Source organism: Crocuta crocuta, unplaced genomic scaffold (assembly GCF_008692635.1).
Source record: "Crocuta crocuta isolate KB4526 unplaced genomic scaffold, BGI_CrCroc_1.0 scaffold122, whole genome shotgun sequence".
NCBI lineage: Eukaryota > Metazoa > Chordata > Mammalia > Carnivora > Hyaenidae > Crocuta > Crocuta crocuta.
In genome coordinates, this window is record NW_027528839.1 from 295721 (window position 1) to 322809 (window position 27089).

Here is a 27089-nt window from a genome sequence, read left to right on the forward strand (position 1 = left end):
AAAACCCGACAGACTCCACCAGAAGCCTACTAGAACTGATCCAAGAATTCAGCCAAGTTGCAGGGTACAAAATCAACGTACAGAAATCGGTTGCATTTTTATACACCAACAATGAAGCAACAGAAAGAGAAATCAAGAAATTGTTGAGGAATTTTGCATCTATGTTCATCAGAGATATTAGCCTGTAGTCTTTTTTTTTTTTTTTTTTTGTAGTGTCCTTTTCTGGTTTAGTATCAGGGTAATGCTGGCCTCAGAATGAATTTGGAGGCTTTCCTTCCTCTTCTATTATTTGGAATAGTTTGAGAAGAATAGGTATTAACTCTACTTTAAATGTTTGGTAGAATTCACCTGTGAGGCCATCTGGTCTTGACTTTTGTTTGTTTTGAGTTTTTTGATCACTGATTTCATTTCACTGCTGGTAATGAGTATATTCAAATTTCCTATTTCTTCCTGATTCACTTTTGGAAAGTTGTATGTTTCTAGGAATTTATCCATTTCTTGTAGGTTGCCCAGTTTGTTGGCATATAATTCTGCATAATATTCTTTTGTAATTTTTTGTGTGGTATTAGTTGTTAGTTCTCCTTCATTTCTGGTTTTATATATTTGAATCCGCTTCTCTTTTTGATGAGTCCAGGTAAAGGTTAATCAATTTTGTTGATGTTTTCCAAGAACTAGCTCTGGTTTCATTAATCTGTTCGTGTGTGTGTGTGTGTGTGTGTGTGTGTGTGTGTGTGTGTTTAGTCTCTATTTCATTTGTTTCTGCTCTAATTTTTATTATTTTCTTCCTTCTACTAGCTTTGGGCTTTGTTTTCTTTTTCTAGCTCCTGTAAGTGTAAGATTAGATTGCTTATTTGAAATTTTACTTGCTTCTGGAGGTAGGCCTGCACTGCTATAATCACCCTTCTTTGAACATTTGCTGGATCTCAAAGATTTTTGAATATTGTGTTTTCATTTTCATTTCTCTCCATGAATTTTTAAAATTTCTTCTTTGATTCCTTGGTTGATGCATTCATTGTTATTTAGCCTCCATGTATTTATGTGCTTTCTACATTTTTTCTTGTGATTGATTTCTATTTTCATACTATTTGTTCAGAAAAGATCCATGATATGATTTCAGTCTTTTTGAATTTGTGGACCCTTGTTTTGTGGCCTAACATATGATCTCTTCTGGAGAATATTTCATTTGCACTTGAAAATAATATGTATTCCATTGTTTTTAGATGGAATAATCTAAATATATCTTTTAGATCCATTTGGTTTAATGTGTCATTCAAAGACACTGTTTCCTTGTTGATAATTCTGCCTAGATGATCTATCTGTTAATATAAGTAGGTTGTTACAGTTCACTACTATTATTGTATTACTGTCAGTTTTTTCCTTTATGTTTGTTAATGGTTGCTTTATGTATTTAGTTGTTTCTGTGTTGGGTATAAAAATATTTACAATTGTTATATCCTCTTGTTAGATTGTTGCTTTTATCATTATGTAGTGTCCTTCTTTCTCTTTTTTGTAGCCTTTGTTTTAAAGTCTGTTTTGTCTGATAAAAATATTGCTACCCCAGCTTTCTTTACTTCCATTTGCATGGTAAATGTGTTTTCCATCCCTTTACTTTCAATCTGCATGTATCTTTAGGCCTGAAGTCAGTTTCTTATAGTTAGCCCATAGATGGGTCTTGCTTTTTGAATCTATTAGTCAGCCTATGTCTTTTGATTAGAGTGCATTCACATTCAAAGTAATTATTGACAGGTATGTACCTATTGCCATTTTGTTACTTGTTTCATGATTGTTTTTGTAGTTCTTTTCTGTTCTTTACTTCTCTTGCTCTCTTCCCTTGTGGTTTTGTGGCTTTCTTTAATGATATGCTTGGATTGCTTTCTCTTTATTTTTCGCATAACTATTACAGAAATTTAGTTTGTGGTTACTCTTAAGCACATATAGAACATCTTATGCATATAGCAGTCTATATTAAGTTGACAGTCACTTAATTTTGAACATATTCTAAAAGCACTAAAGTTTTAATCTCCGCTCACATGTTTTATCTATATGATGTCATACTATACATCCTTTTATTTTGTGAATCTCTTGGCTGATTTTTATAGATATAATTTATTTTTACTGCTTTTGTGCTTTAACTCCCATACTACTTTTATAAGTGATTAACTTTTATTATGTTTGTATTTTACTGTGAAATTTTTACTTTCACGATTTTCTTCCTCCTGGGTATGGCCTTTTCTTTCCACTCAAATAATTCTCTTTAATGTTTCTTGTAAGGTTGCTTTAGTTGTGATGAACTCCTTTAACTTTTGTTGTCTGGGAAAATCTATATCACTTCTTCTATTCTGAATGATAGCCTTGCTGAGAGTTTTTGGTTGTGAGTTTTCTCCTTTCATTACTTTGAATAAATCATGCCCCTCTCTTCTGCAAGATTTCTGCTGAAAAATCAGCTGATAGCCTTATGGATTTCCCTGTATGTAACTGTTTTCTCTTGTTGCTTTTAAAATTCTTTATTGCTTTTTGTCATTTAGTTATTATATGCCTTGCTGTGGACCCCTTCTTGGGTTGATTTTGTTGGAGGCTCTCCATGCATCTTGGAATCGGCTATCTGTTGTCTTCTACAGATTAGGGAAGTTTTCAGCTATTATTTCTTCAAATACATTTTCTGCCCCCTTTTCTCTCTCTTCTCCTAGAATCCCTATGATGCAAATGTTATTAGGCTTCATGATGTTGCTCAGTTCCCTTAACTCATTCTCATGTTTATTATTCTTTTCTCTTTTTGTTGTTCAGTTTGTTTTCCAGAACCCTGTCTTCCAGCTTTATTATCCATTTTTCTGCATTCTCAAATCTACTATTGATCCCTTTAGTGTATTTTTAATTTCATTTATTGAATTCTTCATCTCTGATTGGTTCTATTTGTTTTCTATTTTCTTTTTTTTTTTTATTTCTAGGAGAGAGAGAGAGACAGCGAGACAGCGTGAGCAGGGGAGGGTCAGAGAGAGAGGGAGTCACAGACTCTGAAACAGGCTCCAGGCTCTGAGCTGGCAGTCAGCACAGAGCCCGACGCGGGGCTCGAACCCAGGAACCGGGAGATCATGACCCAAGCGAAAGTCGGACGCTTAACCGACTAAGCCACCCAGGCGCCCCAATTTGTTTTCTATTTTCTATCTTTTTGATGAAGGTCTCACTGAGATCCTCCATTCTTTTCTCAGGTCCAGTGGGTATCATTATGACCATTACTCGAATTTTTTTAAATCAGGCATATCGCTCATCTTTGTTTCATGTAGCTCTTTTGCTGTGGTTTTGTCTGTTCTTTCATTTGTGGCATATTCCTCTGTGTCCTCATTTTGTTTCATTATCTATGTTTGTTTCTATGTGTTAGGGAAGGCAGTTATGTTTCCTGGATCTTGAAAGCAGTGAAGTTAGGAGGAAGGGATCCCATGGTGCTCTGTAGCACAACATCCTCTGTTCACCGGAAACAGGCGCTTTAGGGGTATCTCCTGTGTGGGTTTCACACACCCGACTGTTGTGGCTAAACCTTGTCTGCCTTCAGACCAGTCAGCTGCAGTGCACTTTACCTGTTGTAGGCAAAATTTGGTCCGTGTGCTGTTAAGAGGCCAGTCGGGGGTCCCCGTGGACTTGTAGCTCGGTGATGTCAGCAGTCAGACCAGAGGACTGATTGTTAGGGCTGTAAAGTAACCTCAAACTGCAGGGCTCTCTCTTTATGCTGCCTCTTTGGAGGTTTTTGTAGTGGGCGGGGCTGGCAGTTAGACCAAGACCCTCTGCTGGGGCTGCAGACGCACTGATCAGCAGGGCACTCTCCCCACACTGCCAGTTTTACGGCCTGGCTGGCGGAGCTGCAGTGGAACTGGTGTGTGTAGTTCTCTGCCCCTGTCACTAGGACAGGAGTCACACTGGAGTATTGCCAGCCCCCGCTGCGGCTGCTTGCAGAATGGGATGCCACAGGAACCACTTTGGAGGGAATCTCGCTGAATGAGGCAGGTTGGATGGGGTGAATCCACAGGAGAATGTAGGGGTGGAATGCACGGTGTCAGCAAGATAGGTGGAGAGCACTCAAGCTGCTTTCCACAGGTTTCTGGCTATCTAGGCTTGAGCCAGGGTTTGGGGGGTTGGGGGTAGGGGTAGTTGTGGGAAGAAATGGCACTTGCCAGCTCTTTTGTTCTTGGAGAAGTCTCCTAAAGATCTGTCACTCCAGCATGTGTTCTGAGATTACTAAATAAGTCTCCTTCCCATATGCCTCATGTGCTTTTCAAACTGCTGCTTCTATGCTGTTTCTTGGTGGGATTGTTGTCTCATCTCATTATGGGCAGAGACTCAGTTTCTTATTGCTCTCTACATCCCCCAGAACTAAGCCTGCTGATTTTTAAAGTACTGGAGTTAAGCCCCACTGGTTGTAAAAATCCCCAGCAGGTTTCAAAGCCAAATGTTATGGGCACTTGTATTTCTAGTGCAGGTCCCCTGTGCCTGGCATGCCTGGTATGGAGTCTGTTTCTCTACTTTCTCTGTGCTTGTGGTGTCCCCCCCACCTATGAGTAGTCTCACCAGGAGTTTGGTTCCCCACCATGTCTTTGCCCCTCCTACCTTTTTTTTATGTGGTCTCCTCTCTACAATTAACTGCAGAGAGTCTGTTCTGCCATTCTTCAGGTCATTTTCTGCTCTGGTTGCACTGATGTGGCTGTTACGTAGGACCCTTGTCAGTTGGACCGGGTGAGCTTAGGACCCTCCTCCTCTGCCATCTTCCCAAGAGTCTTCCCATTTTTTAAAAAATATTTTGAAATGCCTTCAGTTCAATCATCATTGCATATATAAGAGTTATGATAAAGAATGTTTTCTGACTAGACAGGTTTTTTTTTTGGTATTATGTTGCTTATGTGGTAATTTCAAGTATATAAGTATATCATTAATAAGTATCTTTGTCTTTATGGGGCCAGTTGCTATGAAAAGATTCTTCTTTAGGTCAAAAGTAAAGTTAATTTAGTATTTGTTTTAACATTAATATTTGAGATTGGCTTATAAAATCATCTCTTTTTCTTCCTGCATATTCTTGGAATATGGTAGTTCCTAACTAGGATTATACAGTAGATAAAATTTCTGTCAGTGCAAAGTCTCTTCACCTAATGTCGATCATAAGCCTCTGAGAATAACTTTGCATCTCAAGGAATATTAGTTGTAAAAGGAACCTAAGAGCGGTACCTGGATGGCTTCAGTTTGTTGAGTATCAGACTCTTGATTTTGGCTCAGGTCATGATGCCAGGGTTGTGGGATCAAGCCCCACATTAGGCTCTGCGCTGAGTGTGGAGCCTGCTTAAGATTCTCTCCTCTCTCTCTCTCTCTCTCTCTCTCTCTCTCTGCCCTCTGAGTCTCTCCCTTGCTCATGTGCATGTGCTCTCTCTCTCATTAAAAGAAATAATAATAAGTAAAAGGAACCTAAGAAACAGCTAGTCTAGTCCCCCACCCCTTGTTTCTGTCTCTTTATCTATACACACGCACATATGACACACACACACACGTCACACACACACACTATAGTTAAGATACTGAGGTCCATAAAAGCCATATGTTTTGATTAAGGTAACACAGGGAGTCATCAACAATCTCTGTCTTTTTCTTTATGTTCTGGTTTTTTTTTCTCTTATGTGATTTTAAGAGGACCTACACATAGTTCAAAATTCCCCATTAGTTTGTCTGCTTTAAACATCCATGGGTCTATCATAGTTTGAAATGATCATCAATAGTCAGTGATTTATTTTAAAATATTTTCCCTTAATAAGACCCTAAAAGAGAATTGTGGTGCTTGGAATGGATAACTGTTGCTAGGAAGATGGCATGTCATACTACAATGGTAGCTGTCCCAGTTCTTCTCGGAGGAAGAGAAACCTACAGTCCCTTGAGAAAGAATTTGGGGCCAGGATCTGAAGCCCCAAAAGAGTGGTATGTTACACACTCTCCATGCTTCAGGGCCAGCTGGGCAGCCAGAAGTCAGTGTGGAAGCACCAGACCCCTGGCCACAGCCTGACACAAACTTTATCTCATTTACAATTTCACCACAAAAACCTAAATAATTAAAATTTGGATTATGTAGAGAAATGGGTGGAGAGAGATGAATTTCATAATGATTAAGGGAAACAAGCATTTAACTAAAAACAAGAAAAATAACAACAGTGTGGAAAGAAGCTGAAACCCTGAAATTAGCAAATTGAAAAACAACAAAAAATGCACACAGAAAATCTTTAGTAATCATATACTGTGTGCCTGTTTATCACTGATGCCTTCCCCAGACTCATTTGAATGTAGTATATGTTTCTTCATGAGTTTGAAGAGAAGCAGCTTAAGAAGCACTGGAGATTATAAAAGATTGCTATTTTGAACAACTGTTCTAAATGTGTGATTTGTGATGTGCTCCTGAATCACAATATCCCATAACTTTAAATTTTTGATTGGGGTGCCTGGGTGGTTCACTTGGTTAAGCGTCTGAGTCTTGATTTTGGCTCAGGTCATGATCTCACGCTTTGTGGGTTCGAGCCCTGCATCGTACTCTCAGTGCAGAATTTGCTTGGGATTCTCTCTCTCTCTCTCTTTCTGCCCCTCTACAACCTGCACTTTCTCTATCAAAATAAATAAAAATAAATAAACAAAAAAATAAATTGTTGATTGATGACTTTAATCTACTTTTTCTCTGTTTTATACTATTTCATCAATCTCCAAAACAGCTTCTATAAACTATTGAACAACCAGTGAGAGGGTTCAGTATTACTAGTCTTCTCAGAATTACCACCAGTGACTTGTGTTTTCTTGCATCAATAGGTGTTTACTCATGGATTCGCTGAAAAAAGAAAAGCCTTCAATTATTTTGAGAGAGAGGAACATCACATATAAATATCTGGGCTCTGGGGATAAATTGTTGGGTCATATCTGGCTCTTAATGCCTCTTTCCTCATGTTTTAATATCAACCTCGCTGGACTTTTCATTCAACATATAGTTGTTGAAGCCAAAGTAGTTTCTAGGCACTGGGGATATGGAACAGACAAAACCCTCTGCTCACAAGGAGCTTATGTTCTAATGGAAGAAGACAGAAAATAGACACACAAATCAGTAAACTATATAGTATGTTTGAGGGTAAAACATGCTAGAGAGAAAAACAGAACAGTATAAAGAGGATAAGAGTCCTGGAGGAGGAAGGCGTGTAATTTTGAAACGGTGATCATAGTAGGTCTCACTGACAAGATAAATTTGAACAAAGACTTGAAGGAAGTATTATCAAGAGCCATGCAGAATGTAAACTGGTGCAGCCCCTCTGGAAAACAGTGTGGAGGTTCCTCAAAAAGTTAAGAATAGAACTTCCCTATGACCCAGCAATAGCACTGCTAGGAATTTACCCAAGGGATACAGGAGTGCTGATGCACAGGGGCACATGTACACCAATGTTCATAGCAGCACTCTCCACAATAGCCAAAACATGGAAAGAGCCTAAGTGTCCATCAACGGATGAATGGATCAAGAAGATGTGGTTTATCTATACCATGGAATACTACATGGCAGTGAGAAAAAATGAAATCTGGCCATGTGTAGCAACATGGATGGACCTTGAGGGTGTTATGCTGAGCAAAATAAGGCAGGCAGAGAAGGACAAATATCATATGTTTGCACGTATAGGAGGATTAGGAGGAACTTAACTGAGGACCAAGGGGGAGAAGAAGGCGGGAAATGGTGGGGGAAAGGCAGAGTGGCAAACCATGAAAGACTCTTGAATACTGAGAACAAACTGAGGACTGATGGGTGTTGTGGAGGAGGGGGGAGATGGGCATGGAGGAGGGCACTTGTGGGGATGAGCACTGGGTGTTATATGGAAACCAACTTGACAATAGACTGTTTGTAAAAAAATAAAATAAAATAGCCGGCAGATATATGGGGGAAGTGTATCAAGGCTTCAGCTGGGAGTATGCTTGGTGGGTTTGGGAAAAAAAAAAAGAGGAGTCAATGTGGCTGGACCTCTCCAGTGAACAAGGTGGGGACAGTAGATGATTCAAAGAGGCAGAGGGTAGGAGTCAGTTGAATAGGGCCTGTACCATTGTAAGGACTTTTACCCTGAGTAGAATGGTATTGTATAGTTGTATAGAATGTTTTGAGCAGAAGAGTGGCAAGGACCCCCTTTTTAAAAGGATCACTCTGGCCTCTGTGTTGAGATTCAATGTTAGGGGGACAAGTGTGGCAACAGAGACCTGAGAAAGTGATTACAACCATACAAGTAAGAGATAACAGTGGCTTGGACCAATGTGTGAGCAATGAGGGTGGTAAAAAGATAGTCAATTTCATTTTATTATTTTATTTTAGAAAGATTTTTATTTTTAAGTAATTTCTACACTCAACATGTGGTTTCAACCTATAACTCTAAGATCAAGAGTCACACGCTCCACCAACTGAGCCAGCAAGGTACCCCAAGATGTCAAATTTTAATACGTTGTAAAATTTTAAATACATATTGAAAAGCAGAGTCAATAGTATATGCTGATGATTGTATATGGAGTTCAAGAGAGAGAGGGGGAGAGGAATCAAAGATTTTGGCTTAAGCACTTGGAAATATGGAATTGCCCCTGACTGAGGATGGGAAAACTGTGGTGGGGCAGGTTTTATGTAGGAGACCATAAGTTCAGTTTTGGCACTTTAAGTTTGAGATGCCCATTAGACATCCAAGTGGAGAGAGTGAGTTGTCAAAAACATTCATGTGTCTGGAGCTGGGGAAAAAGGTTCAAGCTAGAGATCACTACGGGAATTGTCAGAATGTAGAATTCAAAGCAACCAGATTGGGTAATTTCACAGAGTTTGGGATCTGGAGTCAGACTAATTGGTACTTATTAGCTGAGTGACTTTGGAAAAACCACTTTGATTCTCTGGGACTCATTTTCTCATCTGTAAAATGAGAAAAATAATAGTAACTATCTCATGGTTCTCAAATTAAAATTTAAATCAAAATCACTAATCCCTGCAAAGCACTTAGAACATGACATATAGTTAATAAATATTAGCTGTTAATTTTCAGTACAGCTATTCTGTGTACATACTAGGACATCACAAATACTTGCACAAACTCATGTTATCAATGTAGCAATACAGCTTTTTATCCTGTGGTGTTATGTTTTTGCTTTGGGCTTGTTAATTGGCACTAATTCCCCTTAGTTGGTTTTGCTTCCAGAATTAAACTGCTTCCAGAATTTGCTTCCTGGATTTTTGGTATTTGCTTTGCTTCAGTTGTTGATATATTTTGAAAGCCTGTATATATTTTGATATCTGTTACTTGTTCCCAAAGTTTCTTCAGTGCTCTTCTCCTTTGCTTTTCTTAGTGCTCAGCAGAGAAGCAGTCAGGTTCACAAGAAAAACACAATTGGAAATCAGGTAGGAATTTTTAAAATAATCACTGCATGCATGCCCCCCCCAAGTTGAACTCAATCGCTTGATTGACAATTTTTTAATGCAAATTAATCATGTGCAAATTTTGCTGAAAATGTGGCTTTTTGTTTTGTTTTGTTTTTGCTTGTAAAGTTTCTGGAGTGTGTTGCATTTTTTTTGCTACTTTATGCACTAAACCTTATTGATTTATTTTAAATAAGCTTTCTGCTGCTTGCTCTGCTTTTCAAAATTGACTCCTTGTGTCTTACTTTGCTTGCTTATGTTACCCCTAAGTTTGATTTAACATCGAATCTGTGAGTCAGTTCAAGGTTAAAATATGGTGAGTAGTTGCATGAGCTTCTGGTGCTGCTGACTAGTTCACACATTTGCACAGCCTGGTAACAGTGAAGGGACAGCTCATAAAAGAAAGGCAGTTGTTGTGTTTAACTGCTGCCACACCAAGTTTTTGTTGGTGAAAAAAATGTTAATTTCTAAGAAGATCTGATGTTTTGAGTTTTTGTGTTTTGGGCTGACCAGCTGTCTCTGACTAATAGCGCTCTGCAGAGATTGCATTAACTCTGACAGTTTGCTGTTTCTTTTATGTTTTATGTGATAATGAATATTTGCATTGTTATTTCTTTTCAAGTCAAAACAATGATGATTTTATATATTTTTTTAAATTCAGAGGTACAATTATTGAACAAATTGAAACCTCTGCTCTAGAAGTTTTTCCATTGTTTTGAAAGGAGAAGAGGTAATAACAGACTTTATTTTAAAGACTTTTTTCTGAACTAAAGCATATAATTCTTTGCTATTTCAGGGAACCAATCTTCCGCCTTCAAGGCAAATTGTACGAGCTAAGTTCTGTAAGCTTTACTGTTGCTTTTTCATTTAGCTTCCCAAGGGCAGAGTTTGTCTTTAACTGATTAACTCAACTAGCGCTTGCTACTAATTTTTTTTTTAACTTAGGTTGTCTTGTCCGTAACACTCTGTCATTGAAATAAAAATCCTCTTAAGAGGGTTCATCCCTTCACTGCTAATAACTTGCTGTGATTGAAAAGTATGAACTAGTAAACTCTAAAATGCTATAATAATAAACCCTTAACACTGTGGGTGCTTTGATATTTCTCTAATTTTAATGGGCCTTAAAATAATTAAAATCATTAATGATCTTCATCTCTGTCCCTTTATGCTCTGTTGTTACAAGGTGTAAGCCTTTCTCTACAACTTGTATGATAATGTTTGCAATAAATGTAGTTGGTGCTTCTAAAAGGTGGGTGACTATTAAACATCTGATTTTTGATGTATTTTTATAAGTCAACTTAATTATAATTATTTGTGTTTATTTAAAAATATAGAACAAAACCAAAATTACATCAATTCCTATCTTACATGGCTTTAAAGTTGAATCTTTTAAAAACCAGATACTGTATCTTCATTTTATGGAAGAGTAAAGATACTGTCAAATTACTGGCATAGATATTTTAAAAGGACCAAAAAAAAAAAAAAAAACCCCACCAAAAAAACATTACACTCTCATTTCTACCATGGATGAAGCAGCTTTAAAGTCTTTCTTCCAATTGTGCTCAAATTGAGACTGAGATTGGAGGATAGGGCCAATTATATGTCTCATGATGTTTTGGAAGAAACAAACTTTGCAACTAGACATTCCAGGGTTTAAATTCTGCTCTGTAACTTAGTTGCCATGCAGCCTGGGACAAACTGAACCCAAGTTTGCTCACTTGTGTGGTGGGAAAAATAGAAAATATTTTTCTAGGATGATTGTGAGAATCCGAAATAATTTACCTAATGAGGTTTGCAGCTCGATACTGGATGTATGCCCTGCAAACAGCAGAAAACTTGCTCTTAGCAGGTAGGTACTGTTCTTGAAACTTTGGGAGAAAAAATATAAAATATAAGAAAATTATAAAAGTTACAAAATGAGAACAATGAAACACTTTGGAAAATTAGAAGTGAAGGCAAATTATTCTGAAGTGTGCAATGCCCAGATTAAGGCTAGATGGGTGGTATAAAGGACTTATCCATAAAACCTTCTTCATGGTCAGAGGCCCCTAGCTCATAGAAGTTTATATTTATTGGAAAAGTGATATAATAGTGGCATAAATGCATATTTTAAATCAGATCTGAAAGGAAACTCTGATCTGTTTTAAATTATATATTGCTTTCAAATGCTAAAATAATGCTAGTTATGTTTCTGTGACTTTACTTTCCCTGAGTACTTGAAAGCCCACACATTATAGAAGTTTTAAAATTCAAAAAAATAGAATTGGGTGGGTGTTACAATGGAATACAGATTCCTACCCAAACCCTTAAGGTCAGATGTACCTTTAATGCCTAGAACTTTTTGGATTTTAGAAAAAAAAGTATATTGCAAAAAAAAAAAAGTATATTGCATATATTACATATTACCCAATATTCCTGTGACGTCAGAGGCAGGACCCTTTAATTAAACATGTTATGGTTCTACAGTAAAACAAATGAATAGTCCCACTAAGTAGATTAAATGAAAGGTAAACATATTTCCTGTCAGGTTAGGTTTTGCTGCTTCATTTTTTTGTTTGTTTGTTTGTTAGTTTAAAAAAAAACCTTTTACTTTGCAAGTAAAGTGTTATGAACCCATATATCTTATTTTTCAGGATCAAATTCAGTCATTCAATGCAATGTAGTATATTTTAGAGAATCTTTTATTGTTTTTTAGCTGCTGACCAGAAATGAGCCATAATTATTTGAAATAATTTCTTTTTTTCCCAAGTTTTTTTTTTTTTTTTTACAAATAGTTTATTGTCAAATTAGTTTCCACATAACACTCAGTGCTCATCCCCACAAGTGCCCTCCTCCATGCCCATCCCTCCTCCCCCCCACATCCATCAGTCCTCATGAAATAATTTCTTTATGAATCTGAATGTCTGAGGTTGATTTGAGTTTTTATAAAAAGTTTTGCCTATCAAGAAGCTCAAAGTCAGGGGCCATTGGAGCCAACTGTTAACTGATGCTGCGGTTGATGAGGCTGAAACACCCTGTGCTATCCTAGCAAGTGGTTCATCCATTCTGAAATTCCCTTTGGGCTCCTGGTTCTAAGAGATTCTTCTATACAGAATCTGCTCTGAAATAATTTGGAAGGATTTAAGGAAAGCAGAACTCCTATTTAACGTCAACCCCATTAGTTTTTTGTCTTCCTAGAAATTTGTCATCTTGGAAGTTCCACAAATTGATGTCAACATATGTACAAAAAAATGTGAGCACATAACTAGCCTAAAGTTGCACTGCCCAATAATTTAAATGTAACCTTAATTCATCCCTTCACTCATCAAATATGTATTTAAAACCTTAGAGTACCCAAACCTGTGGTAGGTGTATAAAACAGAATGATGACTAAATCATGGGTCCTATCCTCAAGGAGCTCACAGCCCGGTGGGGATGATGGTAAGTAAGCAAATTGAAGTTGGCCTCCTCTTTCAGGCCTAGCTCCTTTTGATCCTTCAGGTCTCACTGAAATATCACTTCTGGAATAGGCTAGTCCTGAGCATGAGGATCTAAAATCACCATCCCTCCCCTGTGTGTTGACATTATCTATTACCTTTATATCTTATTTATTTTTTCATCTTCCTTCACTAGTACCTAAGCTCCATTACAGCTATTTTTTTGTTTATTACTGAAAGCTGTGGAGTATCATGTAAGGTTTTAAACACAATCATAATATCTTAGAAAGATCATTCTGCCTATATGTGAAAGGTTTTGAAGGGAAAATAAGATTTAAAAAAGACTAGTTAGGATGCTAGTAATCTCTTGCAGACAAGAGATTATGGTGATCTGGGCTATGCTATGTATGATGGATTTGAGGAGAAGCTGATGAATTTAGGGAAGAGTCTAAAGGATTTGTGATGAACTAGATGTTGAGGAGAGGGCTGGGGATTATCAGCAATGCTGTTTAGATATCTGATTTAGGCACAGATGAGATAAGAAGTGCTGTTCATGGAGAAAGAAATATGGTAAGAAACTCAGATTTGTATTCAGAGTTAGGAAAGGTAGATATATTGAATATTAGTCACTGTGGGAGATAGGAATAAAATGTCCAGAGGGACACTTGATAAAAGTGTCTAGAGTTGAGAAGAGATAGATAACTATTTATTCCAAAGGTAGTAGGGAGCCATTGAAGGATATCCAATAGGGAAGGGATATCATCTAACTTGTATGGTAGAAAGATCTGTGTGTCAGCTATATGGGATGATTTGGAGGAGTGAAACTAGAGATTTGGAAATTGGTGAAGATGTTTTTGAAATAATTTAGGTAAGAAAATACAAATGTTGGTAGCAATAGGTATGTGGAAGAGCAGATCCAAATTATATTTAGAGGGTGGGTAGAGTTATAAATAGTTGTGGAGTTGGGAGAAGGAAGTCATCTGTCCAGGCTATGGCTAAGGGGATCCATTGACAAAGGGAGTGCAGGCGAAGGAAAAGCAGATTTCAGGGGAGATGGAAGAAGGTGGTGATTTCAGCTTCAGATACATTTTTTTGTGCCTATTAGAGACATCAGGAGGGTTGAGGTTCAAGACTTGTCAGACTGGAGATATGTTTTATAGCTGTCAATGTATATACATGGTAGTTAAAGTCATGGGAGTAAATGAGATTATCTCCAATGGATAAAAACATAAAAGGAAATAAGGGATGTAAAGGATTATTGAGAAATAAGAGTTAGGGCAGAATGAGGAACTGAAAAGGAGTCTAAGAAGTGAAAGAGGTAGGAGAACTTGAAAGCAGTACAATGAGAGGCAATGAAAGAGAACGTTTCAAGGAGGGAATGGCTGATTAGTATTAGATGTTTCCTAGAGCTCAAGAAATATAGGGGAGGTTGGCAATGGACTGGTAGTGTTGGGGATCACCTGAGGTAGTACCAGTCCTTTTGGTCTTGTGGATTACTCTTCTACCTTAGAGCTAGAAGGTAGCATAAAGCTTAGAAAACAGACAATGGAATTGATATCCTGAACTGGATTTTTTTTTTTCCCCAAGAAGGCAGCAAATAAAGTCAAGAGAACAGAGGGTTAAAGTTTTGAAAAGATGGGTTGAAATAAGGAATGATATAATCTCATATGAATAGTTTTGATTGATGTATTAGTCAGGACAAATCAACCAAATAACAAACAACACCAGAATTTCAGTAGCTTAATATAATTACAGTTTAATACACCCTGCTGTAATAATCAAATGAAGGTCATTGAGATGCTGGTGGGGGGGGGTAGGGGGCATCCATCCCTGGTTTACATGGTCAGTTATGGACTTTAGGATCCTCTTTATCCTTCTAACAGATGGGCAAGAGAAAGAAGCCTGAGTGAGAGTTTTTAAGGACCAGCCTGAAAATGTCACAGATTGTTTTGCATTCCCATTCCATTGATTGACCAGAACTCAGTCATTTGGCCTCACCTAACTGCAGGGGAAATAGAAAAATATAATCTGAACTTGTACCCAGGATAAAGAAAAGAGGAGATATGGTGTTGACTTAAAATTAAAAGAAAATGGGCAAGCCACAGCACTGGGTGGTGGGGAAGGAGGTTTACTGAAATTGGAGAATGTATTCCCTTTTATCTATGGGGGATACATTCTAAGACCCCCAGTGAATGCCTAAAATTGTGGATAGTACCAAGCCCTACATATGTGTCTTTTGCTATACATACATATATACTGTGATAAAATTTAATTTATAAATTAGTCGCAAGAGATTAACAATAATAACTAATAATAAAATAGAACATTATAGCAATATACTGTAAGAAAAGTTATGTGAATGTGATCTCTCTCAAAATATCTTATTGTACTCATCCTTCTTGTGATGATGTGAATGATAAAATGCCTACATGATGAGATGAAGTGTGGTGAACAACACAGGCATTGTGGCATAGCATTTGGATACTGACCTTGTGATGATAAGTCAGGAGTATCATCTGCTTCTGGGATGCAGTTCACAGTGGGTAACTGAAACCACATAAAGTGAAACATCAGATAAGGGAGGACTAATGTACTAGGATTAAGGGGAAAATGAGGTAGGGTTGGTGGTTGAAGTCACTGAGTGGGATGCTGTATCTCAGGGTGGGCAAGAGAATGGCACCTGAAAGAAAGTCAGAGATGTTATTGGAATAAGAAGGAACAGACACTGGAAGAAGGGAAGGACAAATGATAACTACAGATATTTGTAGAACATTGTCTTTGGAGGGTGTGGGCAGCTGAAGAGAAATGGTGGTGAAATTTCCTGGTTTTAAGGTCTAGATTATCTTGAAGCCAGGCGGATTTACATGATTGATAATCTATTCCTTTAATTATAAGACTCTAGGGCAGGAAGGCACAGCTGACATGCTCATTGGTCCAGACTGCACTTAACTATAATTGTACAATTAGGAAGAATTTTTCCTTAGGAAGGGAGCAGGGCAGCTACTTGCAGGAGCTTGAATATCAAAGTACCTTCGAGTCCTGGGTTTATTGTCTGTTTTGTTCGCCACCAGTGTGCCTTCTAGTGCTCCAACTTTAGCTTGGAGTATGAAATTTAGCTTTCCCAAACCTACAAGTCTCTGGATAACTGGATTTGCAAACTTCTTGAATTGTTGGCTGCAAGTAGAAAAGATCTTTCTTATCAGAACAGATGATGAATCTCATCCCTCTCTACTTTCTTGAAAGCTAGCCTCTTTTCTGCAGGTCTCAAAAAATTATTGACATACCCTCTACAGGTCTCAAAAAATTAACAACACACCCCAACATCCTGAAATTTGCATACTAAATCCCCTAGTTATTCAGCCACTGTAAGTACATGGTTTGAGACCAATGTTACAAGAGGTAAGAGTTTACTCAGCTATTGTGCAATGGTTAAGAAACATTGCCAACTTCCTAGGCTACAGTAGAGGGCACTGCACAGACCCTCCTCCTCATCCCTCCATTCAGCGAATTCTACCTTTCTGGGTCTGTCCTCAACTTCCACCCTCACCTGACTTCCCGGGTACTAATATCTATATCCAGGATTCTTTCAGGTTAAATTTCAGAAAAATTTAACTTACACGACCTTGGGGAAAAAAAGTGAATTAATCAGTTTACATGTTTGAATATTTCAGAAATAAAGTTAAGTACTATTTAACCCATGGTTCAAACAGTCAGAATGTACTGGATGAACTCTTTACATTTTTTTGCTTCTTCTTCTTTGCTGTTGGCTCTACTCTTAGACCCCAAAGGACTGCAATATAACAGTTGTCAGCCCCTGGATTTCCTTCCTACTTTGAATCCAGCAGAAATAAATTAATCTTCCTCCCAGAGGTTTCAGAAAAACTCCTGAGATTCACTCTGTTTGAGTAGATTTGGATCTGTGCTTATTCCTGAACAAATCACCATGGCCAGAGAATGAAGTGTACTGATTGCTTTAGATCAGATCAACTGGGCTAAGATGTAGGGGTGGGCTCTTCTCCACCTGAAAGTCAGAGCTATTGTTGGAAGAAGAGAAAATAGACCCTGGAGGTTGTATATCAGAGATGATGGCTAAAGGTGTTTGTTGAGCATTGTTTGTCTTCACAAAAGTTTAATTTGGGTTATAGGATTCTTTTTTTTTTAATTTATTTTTTATTTTATTTTATTTTTATTTTTTTATTTTTTATTTTTTTTAACAAATAGTTTATTGTCAAATTAGTTTCCACATAACACTCAGTGCTCATCCCCACAAGTGCCCTCCTCCATGCCCATCCCTCCTCCTCCCCATATCCATCAGTCCTCAGTTTTTGTCAGCATTCAAGAGTCTCTCATGGTTTGCCTCTCTCCCTTTCCCCCACCATTTCCCCCCTTCTTCTCCCCCTTGTTCCTCCTTCAAGTTCCTCCTAATCCTCTAATTTGGGTTATAGGATTCTTAATGTATGTTGTCTTCTTAACAGAATATAAAATGGTTAATACCACATTATTAAAACCATATGGTTCATTTAGTGATTAATGATTTTTTTCCAGTTCATCCTTTGACTTTCTCTCCCCACTTCACCTTCCTCATTCTTTCTTTTGAAAATACATTTCTATTGACTGTACTAAGTTAAGAGGTAGTAAAGTGCAGTGGTTTTTTTCAGAGCTGGAATTCTCAAGTCACTGTGTAGCCAGGAGAAATTATTTAACTTCCTGTTCCTTGGGTATCTAAAGAAGTTGATAAAAAATAGTAACTGCTTCATGAAGTTTTTGTAAGTATTAAATGAGATAATACAAGTTAGGTACCTACAACAGGACCAGGCTGATAGTAAGTCCTATATAAAGTGCTTGCTATTATAATTGTTGTTGTTGTATATCTATATTATTCTGTTAGTCTTCAAGAAAGATAGTAAAATAATTGCTTTTATTTTCTAATTGATCCTTTTCCTCCCTTGGAAGTGAGAAGACTGCTACCAAACAACAGTGAATTCTGTATATCCAATAACAGTTCATGGATTAATTTCTGAGGATAGATTTCTGAATACAGATCAAAGAAAAAACTCTCTACCCCAATATTCTAATAAGCAGTTTAATGTATCTTTAAATAGATATTATAAATATTTAAATCAGTCAGCACTCCTTTATCAAATTCTTTTAATTGAAAGTACTTAAAAAACACTTGTAGGAAGAATTGAACTTTTGTTCTCTCTCTCTCTCTATTGATCTTCAAGATGGCCAGTTTCAATGAAAACTCTGTCAATGCAATAACTAGTGGTTTAGTGCTTTGTAGTTTTTTTTTTAAGAAATAACTGAATAATAAAAAATCATCGAAGATTTGTGGGAAGGTAGAATATATACCTTTAAGAATGTATGATGCTTTCCTGTATTCATTATGCATTACATAGATGCCCCTTATCAGCAAAGAAATGTAAATGTAATTTTATTAGGTATACTGGATTGCATTTTAGGAAAAATTTTTTAAATTGTGCAGTTCAAGTCAGTGGGCATAAAATTTGTGATGCCAATACATGCTTGTATCACAACTGTCTTAGCATGTATCATATGTGTAAAATGAGATCTGTTGTTCCTAGCTGTGTCAGGAGAATACAACCTTGTTTGTTGCCACTTAGTGTGACATTTAAATCTTCAAGTTGATAAATGAATTCTGAGACTGCCATTTTATGTGATATGTTAGTTTCCTGGGGCTATCATAACAAAGTTCCAGAAACAGAGTGGCTTAAAACAAGAGAAATATATTCTCTCACAGTTCTGGAGGGCCAGAAATCTGAAATCAAAGTGTCTTTGGGTCATATTCCCTGTGAAAGTTCTAGGGAGGAATCTTGCCTCCTGGCTGCTCATGGCTCTGCATTCCTTGGCTTGTGACAGCTTGACTCTAATCTGAGCCTCTATCTTTTTATGGCTGCTTACCCTCTGTATGTGTCTGATTCTATGCCCCCTCCTCTTCTGCAAAGGACACCAGTCATTGGATTTGGAGCCCACTCTAATTCAGTATGACCTCATCTTAACTAATTACATCTACAAAGATTCTATTTCCCAAGAAAGTCACCTTCTGAGGTTCCAAATGGAAGTGAATTTGGGGAGAATGTATTCAATTCACTACACCTTGGCTACTTGTAGATTTTCTTTTCTTCTTTCTTTTAAATGACTTATAATAAGACTTTACCTGGGGTTTAGCTATACAGTATGCTGATATACTTTAATGGTTTAATAAACTAAGAATTTATAAATTGGACCATTGGAGCTTTAAAAGCTATTTTCTTTATTAATCTGTTTTGAGAAAAGGCTAATACCTTCTGTTATTGAGATAAAGTGGTGCTATTCTTTCCTTCTGCATAGTGCCATTAAAATATTATTTTGATTGTTTTTTTAAAAATTTGTTATAGTCTAGTCTTTTTTTTTAAATGTTTTATTTTTATTTCTGGGAGACAGAGACAGTGTGAGCAGGGGAGGCAGGTGTTGTGGGGTAGGGGGACAGAATCTGAAGCAGGCTCCAGGCTCTGAGCTAGCTGTCAGCACAAAGCCTGATGTGGGGCTCGAATCCACGAACCGTGAGATCATGACCTGAACTGAAGTCGGATGCTTAACCAACTGAGCCACCCAGGCGCCCCAGATTGCTTTTTTTTTTTTGGATTGCTTCCTGAGAACTTACCTGTTTTCTCTAAAGTTTGTAGCACACAAATAATCCATCATGAGGAAAAAAGGAGACATTGAATACTTTTAAGTGATAATACACAAACTCCCTTTTTCCTCATTCTTGTTCTGCCTCATCTAGTCTTCTTTCCAGTCTTACCCACTCCTCAAGAGAGGGAAGAAGTTGGAAGAAAAAGGGTACAGAGAGAGAACCAACAGTCAGACAGACAACTATGCCATGGAGCTATAAATCCATCTTTAGATTTGGGAATTTTCATTTTCAAAACCTACCAAGAGGAAAGTTGTATTTACTTTAAATACATAAGTAAATAAATAAATAAATAAAGGGACAAATGGCTGTCCACTCAAATCAGTTCTATAGAAATCCTAACAGTTACCATTGATTAGTTATGGTGTTTTAGGTACTTCATACTTAACTCATTAACTCCTCCCAACAACCCTGTGAGACAGGTACCCTTATTATCTTAGTTTTGCAGATAAGCAAACTGAGGCATGGATAGGCCAAGTAATGTGTCCCATCTTACAGTTTATACATGACAGCATCAGGATTCAAATCCAGGCAATTTGATTCTAATTTTTGTTCTCTTAAACACTTAAGCAGTGTTTAACCACTGCTTCTAATAGTTTGTAAATTGCATCAAGAATTTCAGTCTGAATAATGGCAAATCTCGTTACCTAAGTCCATTCACTATCATTTTTATTTATTACTTAATTTTTTCTTAATCTAAAGCTGATTGATCCTGAACAGAATGAACTTAGGTTTGTATAAATTAATCTGATTGTAGTAGTCAGTTTGGGCTGCTATAACAAAATACTGTAGACTGGGTGACTTAAACAACAAGCATTTATTTCTTACGGTTCTGGAGGTTAGAAGTCTGAGACCAGGCTGACATTGTGGTCGAATTCTTGGTGAGGGCCCTCTTGCTGGTTATATTCTCACATGACCTTCCTTGGTACAAGTAAAGAGAGAGGGAGAGATCCTTTGTCATCTCCTCTTTTCTTTATTCTTTATTTTTTTTTTTAAAGGAGGCCCCAGACCCAATGTGGGGCTTGAACTCATGACCCTGAGATCAAGAGTCATATGTCCTACCAACTGAGCCAGCCATGTGCCCCTCTTCTCCTCTTTTTTTTTAAGTTTATTTATTTATTTTTAAGAGAGAGAGAGAGCGAGAGAGCATAGCCACAGGCGTACATGGGTGAGGGACCAGAAGAGAGAGAGAGAGAGAGAGAGAGAGAGAGAGAGAGAGAGAGAGAGANTTTTTTAAGTTTATTTATTTATTTTTAAGAGAGAGAGAGAGCGAGAGAGCATAGCCACAGGCGTACATGGGTGAGGGACCAGAAGAGAGAGAGAGAGAGAGAGAGAGAGAGAGAGAGAGAGAATCCCTAGCAGGCTGGATCTCACGAACCAGAACCAAACTCAACCTGAGCTGAAATCAAGAGTTGGACACTTAACTGACTGAGCCACCCAGGTGCTCTTTTCCTACTCTTTTTATAAGGCTATTAATACCATCGTGGGGATTCCACTTGCATGACCTCATGTATCCCTGGTTACTTCCCAAAGGACCCACCTCCTAATACCAGCCCATCAGAGATTAGAGTTTCAATATATATATTTGGGGGGAATAATAATGTTCACTTCAGACACTGATTAACAATGAAAAACTATCATAGCCTTTAGAATGTGTTTCCTTTTCTCCCTCAATTCCATGGAAATATCTCCAGAGACGCCAATCGACAGCTTATAAAATACAACAATCTTTATTTTAATAGAATAGAGAATGGAATCTGTGAAAGACGCACTTAGTGGGATGTATGGCCTGCTAAATTGTTCTGCATCTTTTAAAATCTAGACTTCTATCTGGAATAGCACTTAATGTATGCCTCATCATTTTTTTCCAGAAAATACACAGATGTGCTTACTGTATTTTTACAGCCAAGTTACATTTTAATTGAAGGCATAGGGCTTAAAATCAGTGAGGAGCAAATCCTATCTACTCAAAATTACCTTGAAAAATGCCTTCAGTGGGCAGAACCTAGCCCTGCGTTTCAGCTGTGGTCTTCTCTTTCTTTCTTTCTTTCTTAAGAATTTTATTTATTTATTTTTTTAATGTTTATTCATTTTTGAGAGACAGAGAGTGAGAGGGAAAAATCAGAGATGGAGGGAGACACAGAATCTGAAGCAGGCTCCAGGCTGTGAGCTGTCAGCACAGAGCCTGACAGGGCTTGAACCCACAAACTGAAATCATGACCTAAGCTGAAGTCAGATGCTTAACCAACTGGGCCTCCCAAGCGCCCCATCAGCTGTGGTCTTTTCTTGGGGCAGAAGAGGCCTGGTTTTGTTTTCCCAGGGAAAAGGGCACCTGGGAAAACTAAGGGCTTCTCCTCCCTACTCTCTCCTACTAGCGAGTTCTCGGCTACCCCTTTCCTCCCCGCTTCCCTCTTTTCCTCCCTCTGTCTCTTTTTCCCTCTTTCTCCTGTTTTATTACAAAGCATGATGTGTTTGATTCCAAGTAAGTAAATCCCTGGTTGAGTTGAATTCTCTGGAATTTTTATAACCTTTAAACATTTTGTTTTCTCTCACTGTTATTTTATTAACCGCTATAATTTCAGATCTGAATGTTCCCCTGAGCTAACATTTAATGACATCTTAGTGTCTTTCTATTTATGACTATTTTGAGTTTTTATGGAGATTGGGATTGTATCATTTCCCAGGTTTTCAATGAGTAGCTCTCACTGTTTTAATTTACAGGTCTTTAATCTCCATTCCACATCTCAGAGAAGTTTCCGCTTTATTCCTACATAGGCACTGATAGGCTTGTGATGGACCTGCACTGACTGTCCTGCCCTCCTACACTGCCCCCCTTACTGCTCCTGATGTCCTTCCCACATCTGCTGCAGCTTCACATTGCCCTCATTTCCATTCCTCACCAGGTAGCTCGTCATCCAGGCCCTTGGCCACAGACACTTTTTAAGTAATTCGTCAGAATAGAGCTCTAACTCTAAAAAGGCAGAGAGGCGCCTGGCTGGCTTAGACCTTTGAGCATCTGACTCCTGATTTTGGCTCCTTGGGTCACAATCTCATGGTCATGAGTTCGAGCCTCGCGCTGGGCTCTGCACTGGCAATGCAGATTGGGATTCTCTCTCTCTTCCTGTCTTTGCCCCTCCCCTGCTCATACTCTCAAAATAAATAAACAAGAAACTTAAACAAACAAACAAAAATAAATAAATGAAAAGGCAGAAATGGCTCCTGAAGTGTTTTTTTTTAAACTTTTGCTTCAAGCCTTCCCTTATGTGCACTCTATAGCTAATTAGTACAAAGTTTTGATGTAGTGTTTGATTTTGTTGCTATGATTTTCATTTGTTACACAAGAAATATAGGAACACATTTTCATTGTGAAGAAATTATGTAATGCTGAACAAGTAGATATATGCTTGACTCTCATCTAATCCCACTCACCTTCATAGAGGTTGTATCTCTTTTATCATTTTAGAGTACACGTACATACATACATGCACACCCAAACGGAGGTACACACACACACACACAAACACACACATACACACACACAGTTTGAAATTTTAAAAAATACAAGTGATCACAAATATAAGCTCCATGAAGGCAAGGACTTTGTTTTGTTCACTGATGGATCTGTAGCGCTTGGAACCTGGTATATCATAGACACTTAGTCGATTTTTTTTCTTTTTAAAGTAACTTTATCCACTTAATAATATGTCTTAGAGATTTTTCCATGCAAACTCACAGAAGACAACTAAACTTTTTTTACTGGTATATAGTATTATTGTATATTGTATATTGCACAGTGTAGAAGTGCCTTTGTTAATTTAATGATTCCCCTGAGGATAAGATTATTTTGTTTCCACTGTTTCCTAAAAAAATTCAACAGCTGAACCAATTTATAGACTCTTACAACTGTATATGCAAGTACTTGAATTCCTAACACTGCATAATTATATTTTATATAATTTTGGATAAATTGATTGGAATAATAATATATTATTTTGATTTGCATTTCACTTATTGCAGGTTATAAAGCATCCTTTAAGATATTTAAGAGATATTTATATCCCCTCTCCAATAAAATGTCTGATTGTGTCTCTGCCCATTTGAAGAGACTGCTATGTTATTTTCTTACTGACTTTAGAATTTTTAAGACTATTCTCTGGATATTGTGTATTATATATAGTGCAGGTAATTCCTGCTTGTCTGTCATTTGATTTTATTGTGTATTATGAAACAAAAAATTATAATTTTGATCTGGACAAATTTTTCAATTTTTGTGGCATTTATATTTAACTTGCTTATAATTTCTTCTGATAGTTTTACAGATTTTTATATTTAGTTATATGAAAATGAAATTATTTTCTTGCTGCTCACATAGTTCTATCCTTTAAACCTCAATCATTTATGTCTATACTTTACTAGTGAGAGAAATATTTTTCATGTGTACTGACCGCTAGTATTCTTTTTTTTAATGAATTGTTCATGCCTTTGTTAATATTCTCTTTGAAATTTTTTGTACTTTTTGATTTATAACAGAAATTTTATACAAAATGATATTGATAATTTGCTGAATTGATTAGCAATACATTAACTTTTGTATGTTTTAATTATACTTACAAGGTTTTTGAGGTAAAGTTTAAAAACATGTTTTGTAGTAATACTTACTGCCCTTTTTTTCTGTATTTTTTTTCTACTGCATTTATGTTTAGGAGGGTAGTGTCTAGTTCAAGAGAAGTTAAATATTTACCCATGCGGTTAGCACTTTTATGAAGCCATTATTGACATTTGTCCTTGTAATTCATTTGGGATTTATCATGGTAGAAAGGCACCCAGGGTGCCTGGGTGGCTGAGTTGGTTGAGTGTCCCACCTTGTCTCAGGTCATGACCTCATGGTTTGTGAGTTCGAGCACTGAATGGGTCTCTGTGCTGACAGCTCAGAGCCTGGAACCTGCTTCAGATTCTTTGTCTCCCTCTCTCTCTCTGCTCCTCCCCACTCATATTCTATCTCTTTAAAAAATAAATAAACATTAAAAAATTATTTTTGAGAAGAAAGTAAGGCACTAACTTGGGGAGCAGAGTGTAGATGTTAAGAGCATGATGGATTCTGAAGCCTGACTGTCGGGCTTCAATATTTGGCTCTGCTACTTTCTAGCCATGGGCAAGTTACGTAACAGCTCTGTGCCTTAGTTTCCCCATTTGCAAAAGGGATGTGATTATTGTATGTAGCTCTTACAATTAATGTGATTAAATGCATTTGTGTATGTAAAGCATTGAGTACAGTGCTTTGTACCTTATATTGACCTTGACAATAATATAATAATTATTGTTAAATTTTTATTCCAGAGGAACAAATGTCCAAATATGATTGTTTGAATGATCTATCTCATCACTGTTGATTTGCAACACTTCCTTGATCATATAATAATATCAATAATAATAGTAATAATCATAGCAGCTCATAGTTCTTGAAAGTTTACTCTATGGCTAGGTATTGCACTAAGTGTGTCCCTAACATTTCTACAACATCTTATAAAGTAGGTTCCATTGTTTCTTATATTTTATAAAATGATGTAACTGAAGCTTAGAAAAGTTAACTAATTCACTCTAGCTCATACATTGGATAAATGACAGAATTCTGGCCCCAGTCCAGGTCCCATAGATGAGCTCTTATCCTAGGATCTGTATCTGGGTTTTGTATCCTGTCCCTCCATTTGTTGATTTTTGTACAGTGACCCACTTTTAACTTATCGCAGCTGTCTAATACATTTTAATATCTGCTGGGTCATTTCCTTTCATTACTCCTCTTTTTAAAAAATGTATTTTCCTTTTGTAAGTTACTCATTCTTTCAGCTGAAGATTAAAATCTTGTCATATTCCAACTACAATTCTATTTGAATTTTGATAGTGAAGCCTATAAATTACTATGAGAAGTTTCACATTCTTTTATCCCATCCAATCAGCTGGTGATTTCTTCAGTTAATTATTATAATTTCCTGTTTTTTCCCTTAACGTAAGTAAATTCACATTTATTGTTAAAATGTAAAGTAATTTGGAAATACCCTTATGCCGTGATTATGAAGGAAATGTTTTTTAAGTATTCTAATTATTGATTGCTATATGATACTATTGATTTTTAAGTACTTATTTAGTATCAGTGGGAATTGACTGGATTCTTAATAATTTTTCATTTAATTATAATTTTTATCTTACCTATTTGTAATGGGAATGTTTTTATTTAATCGAATGTTTTATTTAATAGGAATGAATGTTTATTATTATTTGATTTTGGCTTCTAGTTTAAATATATTTATTGTGATAAAGAAATGAATTCTTTTTCTCTGTATCTGGCCTTCTCTCTCTCAAAAATGACCATTTAATTGAGATGATTATTCTTTTACATACTGGACAAATTATGTAATTTGTTATATTGATAGATTTACTAACCATCCTTGCTTTTCTAGTATAAACATGATTTCATCATTAGAGGGTGATTCTCTTGCCATTGTATTCGTTTTCCTGTTATTTAATTGAAAATTAGTTTATTTTGCCTATGACATTCTTTATAAAAATAAATGAATATGTTTAGATATTAATGAAAAAGAAGATGAATGAACAGGGAATACTATTGATATTCCTACTGAAAGTGAAATGTCACAGAAATTGAGGAGAAAGGTTGTTGTATGCCTTATTCTTGCTCATCTCAATTTGCTTGATAAAACAGGAAGCTGTGGTCTTTGTTGAGTGCCTGGGGAATGGAGTTACTTGGGAGCCATAAAAAGATGGTGAAATTCAGGGGCGTGTGGATGGCCAGTTGTTTGAGCATCTGACTTCAGCTCAGGTCATGATCTCATGGTCTGTGAGTTCAAGCCCCTTGTCAGCTGTGCTGACAAGCAGCTCAGAGCCTGGAGCCTGATTCAGATTCTCTATCTCCCTCTCTCTCTCTGCCCCTCTTCTACTAATGCCCTGTCTCTCAAAAATAAATAAATGTAAAAAAATAAAAAAAAAAAGAAGATAGTGAAGTTCAGTGGAGTTATCAAGTGAATTGTTAAGAGGAGCAAAAGGGCTTATATCTTTTGGCCAGCTCACATGCTGAAACTCTAGTGTAGAGATGCTAATTTCTGTATTTGTTATAATGAGAGAACCCCATTTGCTTCATTTTAGCTAATTAAGAGATTAGCAAAGGACAAACTAGATAACATCACTGACTACAAAGGTGTCATAGGATATTTTGTTAGTGATGTCCATGTTCTGTACCTGAAGGTCCTTTTGAAAGGATGTCACTGGTTCACTATCATAGTGAAAATAGAAAAAGAAGTTGAGAATTTTTTGTATATATTTCCGGTAGAGCTCTTTTGTTGTTTTTGTTCATTGCTTCCCATATTGAAATCAAATGCACTCCACATAAGTATGTTCCCAATTCACCATGACCAAGACAAATTGTAGTTTCTGTCCCTGAAGCACGAATCTTTTCATACTCAGTGCGATAACATTATAAGACTTTTCCTTAGTCAGTGTTTAGCCCAAGATCCTCAAAATACAGAGATATCCTTACATTCTCAAG

The 27089-nt window shown here is 36.9% G+C and overlaps 1 protein-coding gene across 7 annotated transcripts in view; it reads left to right on the forward strand.

Moving 5' to 3' along the window:
* DNM3 (dynamin 3) overlaps positions 1-27089 on the forward strand; it is a 584407-nt gene that overhangs the window by 261765 nt on the left and 295553 nt on the right. For 6 of the 7 annotated variants that reach the window (XM_077755999.1, XM_077756002.1, XM_077755998.1 and 3 more), the window contains exons 13-14: positions 9355-9406; positions 10221-10250. In XM_077755999.1, coding sequence (XP_077612125.1) covers positions 9355-9406; positions 10221-10250 — 82 coding nt within the window. The remainder of the gene's footprint in view (positions 1-9354; positions 9407-10220; positions 10251-27089) is intronic. The other variant, XM_077756001.1, reaches the window with a different exon arrangement.